Source organism: Delphinus delphis, chromosome 5 (assembly GCF_949987515.2).
Source record: "Delphinus delphis chromosome 5, mDelDel1.2, whole genome shotgun sequence".
In the NCBI taxonomy this organism is placed as follows: domain Eukaryota; kingdom Metazoa; phylum Chordata; class Mammalia; order Artiodactyla; family Delphinidae; genus Delphinus; species Delphinus delphis.
The window spans coordinates 30458838-30464837 of record NC_082687.1 but is presented as its reverse complement, the minus strand read 5'-3'; the positions used below and the strand labels follow the sequence as shown (position 1 = coordinate 30464837).

The 6000-nt window shown below is 45.6% G+C and overlaps 1 protein-coding gene across 4 annotated transcripts in view; it reads left to right on the top strand.

Moving 5' to 3' along the window:
- Positions 1 to 711: 711 nt before the first annotated feature.
- SH3D19 (SH3 domain containing 19) overlaps positions 712 to 6000 on the top strand; it is a 192616-nt gene continuing 187327 nt past the window's right edge. For all 4 annotated transcript variants that reach the window (XR_009519507.1, XM_060012135.1, XM_060012136.1 and 1 more), the window contains exon 1: positions 712 to 1086. Coding sequence is in view for 3 of the 4 variants with exons in the window: in XM_060012135.1 (XP_059868118.1) it covers positions 975 to 1086 (112 nt within the window). In the remaining variant the exon portion in view is untranslated. The remainder of the gene's footprint in view (positions 1087 to 6000) is intronic.

Sequence of the window (6000 nt, the reverse complement as noted above, 5' to 3'; positions counted from 1 at the left end):
ACTTCCAGTTCACAGCCACACTGAGCTGAAGATTGAGATTTTCCATGTCTTCCTGTCCCCACCCCTACACAGCCTTCCCCATTATCAACAACCCCCCCCCCAGAGTGGTACATTTGTTATAACTGATGAATTTACACGGACACATCATAATCACCCAAAGTCTTTTGTTTACATTAGGGTTCACCCTCCCTGTTGTACATTCTGTGGGAATGGACAAATGCGTAATGACATGTATCCACCATTATAGTATCATACAGAGTCGATTCACTGCCTTAAAAATCCTCTGGGCTCTGCCCAGAGGCTCGATTTGAAAGGGCGAAAAGAGAGGGAAAGAAAAAAGCCTCCAACTGCGGAGGCGCTACCAAACTCCAAGCGAGTTTGTTCCCAAGTACAGAGGCTCCAGCTGCCCCAGCTCTCCAAGTCCGGCTACCGGCAGGTTCCTCCTCCTTTGGTTTAAGTGTCAAGCAAATGGGTTTCCTGTTAACACCGGAATACTGTGAAAGGGCAGGAAGAGGCCAGGCCGCCTCCTCTTTCCCCCCTTCCTATCCGGTTTATTTATTTTGTACATGTTTGTTTTGGTGGAGCGGGTGATTGCAGCGCGTGCGGCTCTGGGGCAGCCTCGGCGGCCGGTAACCCCTCCCCGAGGAGGCGAGGCCCGGCCAGACCCCGCCCGATCCCGACTCCAGCTCTGCGGGGCGGGCTAACGGAGAGAGGAAGGGGGAAGACAGTGGGAGAGGCAGAGCTGTGAGAAGGAGGCCGCCGGGGCGCGCGAGGAGGCGGGGAAACCTGCTCGGCCCGCGCCCGGCCGCTCCCCCGCGGGCTGCAGGTGGAGCTGCGGGGGTAGCCGCTTCCGCCGCCGCCGCCGCTGCCGCCTCCTCCGCCTCCTCCCCCCTGGGGCCTCCTCCCAGGCCCGGAGGCTGCTGGCGCGGGACGCCCGGAGCTGACGGCCGGCGCGCGGGGCCCGCAGCTCGTCGATGGCTGAAGGCCGGCGGCGGGAGGACGAGGACGAAGAGCTGCACGAGCGCCGGGAGCTCGGGGGCCCGCGCCGCGCCCGGGGCCGTGCGCTGTCGGGCCACTCGGCCGCAGGTGAGGGGCGCGGACAGCGTGAGGGGGGACCGGGGCACCGGGGACCCAGGGCTGGGCGTCCCGGGGCCGCGCAGGTCCTGCCCCGGACGCCGGCGGTTCCCTCGCCCGCCGGGAGGGGACTGGCACCTTTAACTCTAGGAGGCGAACGGGAGGGAGAGTGGCTTTTCTATCTCCATCCGAACTTTGCGGCCGAGCCCGAGGAAATTCAAACCTGTCTCTACCTGCTAGTGGCCCTGGAGCCGAAACTACAAATTTTCCATGCACACTAAATCCACGAGCTGCTGGCTTGGAACTTGTGGCCCGGGTGGTTATTTATCTCTGGATGAGTCAGAGGCCAGTGGAGAATGCCTCCTCCCGATAGGTTTGCCTCCGCTGTCGCAACCGGGTCGAACCACATGCTAATCGTCCAGGCGGGTTTCGGTGCCTCTTGAACTTCGGACCTGTGACTGTCCTCCCACCCCCCAGACACCCGAGTTCACCTACTTTCTATAGGACTTGCTTTCGAGTTACTTGATGACCCCCAGCCCCACCCCCAGTCCAGAATATAGCCTTCCAAAAGGCGATGCACTTGGATTGATCATTTCTGGGCCTGTAACTTGTGTTTTGGGGGTGCGCAAAGGCGGCGCGGATCAATAGTTTGGCGCAGAAGTGGAAGAGTAAATAAGTGTAGCTCCACACCCCTTCCCTCTTTCCTGGGCAGCTTTTCAATTAAACAGAATAGAGAGGACACATTCTTTGGTCTTTGGTTCCCACCGGATAAGCCAGGTATCCTAAAACAAGAGGGAAGAACAAACCTAGGGAGGTGACAATAAAAGGGAGATAAGGCCGTGAGAAAGGTTCAGATGGGAACATTCATTAACGCCCCTTTAGAAAGTGGAATATGGTGAACATTCCACCCAGCCATGGAGCAGCTTTTCTATGTGGCTCCCTTAACCTAAGAGAAAGTTGAAGAATTAAAAGAAGATGATGGGTCTGTGGGGAACAACTGGAGGTAGAAAATGGGATGAAAGGAAAGAGTTTGAGTGGAACAGGAAGAAATAGTCAGTCTTGGAGCCTTAAAAATAATTCCTTTTGCCCGTTACTCTTTCCATCGAAAGGAGGCATTTGACTAACCACATGAACACCAGCTGTCTTGAAGATAACTGATAGTTTTGTTCAGTATAAACCCAGACCTAATGAAATAATGGGTAATTGCTGGATATGAGTAAATAATTCTTGCAAGAATACAATGAAAAAACTTTACAAAGATGTTCCTCTGTTAAATTACTGATCTGAACATGCCTTGGACTCCTCTTATCTTCAGCAAAAAGCTTCACTTAGGTACTGTGCAGAGCTGTACCCGAGGTCAGACTAGATATGATCCAGATAGATCTTTATCATTTAGTTGCAATATGTGTATTTATTCCAAGGCTGGTGGAAATGGCATTTTGTAACTTGTTTTTCCCAGTTCCTTAATTTCCCAAGGCTACCAGAAGCTTTTCTAAGTTCCATGATAATATTTTGCTGATACGTGACACAGTGTCCTTTTTCACTCAGAAATTGGTGTTTGCAGTTTCTAACCATTTAGTGTACCCTGTCTCCGTTAGGGGGTGAGGGGCAGAGATATTATGGAGTGGGCAGAGAGTTAAACTGGCTGTTATCGGGCTTCTTTCTTTTGAGACACATTATTTAATAGTTTACATTTCTTTGCAAGCTGTGCTCCTCTTTCTGCTCATTAGTTCCCGTGTGTTTTTCAGACTCCATCGCATTCCTTACCAAGCTTGGGCATTTGTTAGTTATGTTTTGTGCTGGATGTTCTCTCTCCAAGTGAGAAAGTAGGAACTGGCCCAGAGGCTTCATGTTTCTTCTTTTTAACATCTTTCTAATCTTTCACTTTTTCCTGTTCTCATCCGCTCCCTCCTCCCTCCACCACCTCACAGTCTAAAGATTTTCCGTTTTTCTTTGATCTCACAGAGGTTGACACCTTAAAATTAGGGTTTATGGACTTGAGAGAGTCTGTGAACTTCTTCTCTCCATGCTAAATTTAGGTGTGGTTGTGGAAATGTGTTTTTTTACTTTGTAATGTACGTTCAGGAGAACGTATAAAACCTGTAAATCATAAAGTAAAACTCTTGTAACCTGTGCCCAAGTTGAGAAATAGAATATTATCATTTCTCCGAAGCAAACTCTACTCTCTCCCAGTCATGGCTTCTTCCTTCCCCTTGAGGGGACTACTTTTATTCCCGTGCTTTTCTGTGCAGTTTTACCTGTACAGTTTTATCTGTGCATCCCTATACAATATTATTTAGTTTTGCTTATTTTACAACTTCTTATGAGTGCAATCATCCTGTAATTATTCTTTAGTGTCATTCTTTTTTCACTCCATATTAAGTTTGTAAGATTTATCCCTATTGTTGCATGCAGCTGTAACTTCTTTTCTTTGTATTCTCATATCACACTTTTTGCTTATTTTTTATTGATTTGTTGGAGTTCTTTACTTGCTCAGGAATCTCAACTTCTGTTGGTTGCATGTGTTCCAAAATCTGCTTCCACTCTGTGGTTTATTTAAAAAATGTTTGTTTGTGGTTTCTTTTGATGTGGACATTTGTAATGTTAACGTAGGTGTATTTATGAATCTTTTTCTTTGTAGTTAGTGTCCCTCCTCCCCTCACTGTCCCCCTTGGTTAAGAATGCTTTCCCTACCCCAAGGTCATGAAGATATTCTCCTATATCTTCTGTATTGTCTCCTAAAGTTTTGTTAACTTTCTTTGTGGAGAGGTGCCATAGCTTTCTTCAGACTCTCAAATGGGTCTGAGAACCTCTGACTGACCTACAGCATTTTTATATTGTTTCTCCAAAGGGCAGGGAATACAAAATTCTAGGTCCTCCCTTAATCGCCTGGAAGAGTGGTAGGCACTTAATAGGGTTTAGTAAATACTAAATAAATGTACTCTCTCTATATGTTGATGTGTTTATGGTAAATGCTAGAAGAACAGATATAACTTCTCCAGTGTGTTTTGAGTAAAATAACTAATATTGTCAGTATGAGGTCACAGAATAAAGTTCTTTGTATTCTTTATGAACCAGTTACTTCGTACATGCTAGCGCCTGTGAGGGAGGTATTATTTTCTCCATTTTATAGTTGAAGTGGGTACGACTCGGTGCTCCCAATGCAGGGGGCCTGGGTTCGATCCCTGGTCAGGGAACTAGATCCCACATGTATGCTGCAACTAAGAAGCCTGCATGCTGCAACTAAAAGATCCTGCATGCCGCAACTACACATGCCACAACTAAACATGCTGTCATGAAGATCCCACATGCCACAACTAAGACCTGGTGTGGCCAAAATAAATAAATACATATTTTAAAATAAATTTTAAAAAAAAGATTGAAGCTCAAAAATACTTAAGTGACTAGCTCAAGATCCCGCAGCTAGTAAATGGCAAGATGCGGACTTGAATCCGGGTCTCTTTGACCTGAAAGTCCATGTTTTTCCAAGCTATCCCACTGGCTGCAAGTACAAGTCAATTGCTTTTAATGCTCCACACGTTTCTATCTGCATGTTGCTTGTTATATTTTAGAAATACTTTAATGCTTTTCTGCTTAGGAGGGGCTTTCACAGCCTCATGGAACTTGATTGTTACAACGACCTGAGAGGGAAGAGGGTACATTTTTATTATTCCCATTTTAAAGACAAGTAAATTCAGCCTCAGAAGTGTTAAAAGACTTAATCTAAAAGAATACAGCTAGGTATAGCTGCACCTCAGTTACCTCTTTTGGGTGTTTCAAGTCATAAACTGTCGTTTCTTTTTTTTTTTTTTTTTTTTCTGCGGTACGCAGGCCTCTCACTGTTGTGGCCTCTCCCCTTGCAGAGCACAGGCTCTGGACGCGCAGGCTCAGCGGCCATGGCTCACGGCCCCAGCCGCTCCGCGGCATGTGGGATCTTTCCGGATCTAGGCATGAACCCGCGTCCCCTGCATCGGCAGGCGGACTCCCAACCACTGCGCCAACAGGGGAGCGCAAACTGTCGTTTCCTTAATTTGATTCACGTAGCATGCTAGGTCATATGGCCCAGAGTTTGTGGCTCTGTCTAGTAAGTTGTGTAGTTTTGCAAACTGCATTAATTCTTCTGGGCCACCATCTTACAGTTTTTGTTATTAGAATTCCAAAGTTGTCTAATTGATTTTGAGGAAGTTATTTTAAGTCCCATAGAAACTATGGATATATATACACGTTGTTTGAAAATCCTGCACTCACCAACTTCTTTTAGAAGACCTGTCTAGTTATCCTGTCAGGTGTAGAAAATACAAGGAATACAAAGAACTATATAAAATAGGCTCCCTGCTTTTAAAGAACATGTCATAGAATTAAGGAAGGTAGGACTAATATACTTTAAAGAAATAAATAAGAGTATAAAGTAGTCCATGGTGACTAGCAAGTGGAGTTTAGCATAAGAGAACCAGGCAGTCTTGGTTCATTTCTTGGCTTACCTCTTACTGTGTGACCTTGTGCAAGTTACCTAACCTCTCTGTACATCCATTCTTTATTTGTAAAGTGGGAATATTAATAAAACCTGTTGCATAGGGTTTGAGGATTAAGTGAATTAGTATATGTAATACCTTTAGAACATAGCTAGGCACGTAGTGAATACTTCCTATAAAGTTATTAGTGTTTATTTATGTATATTTTTGTTAAAATATCTGATGCTTCATTGAGTCTACATTTTTCTCCCTTTGGCAATAGTTATGGGGTTTCAGGTTGGCAGAGAAAAAGGAGCTAAAACTGCATCTTCACCATTTCTAATCAAATGTAGTTGCTTTGCTTTGGAGTTCATACATCTTTTTGAAATATATGAATCTTACAAGACCCCAAAAGACTGAGACTAGTTCTTCATTTGACATTCCTTGCACCATACAAACTATTTTAACGTGGCTT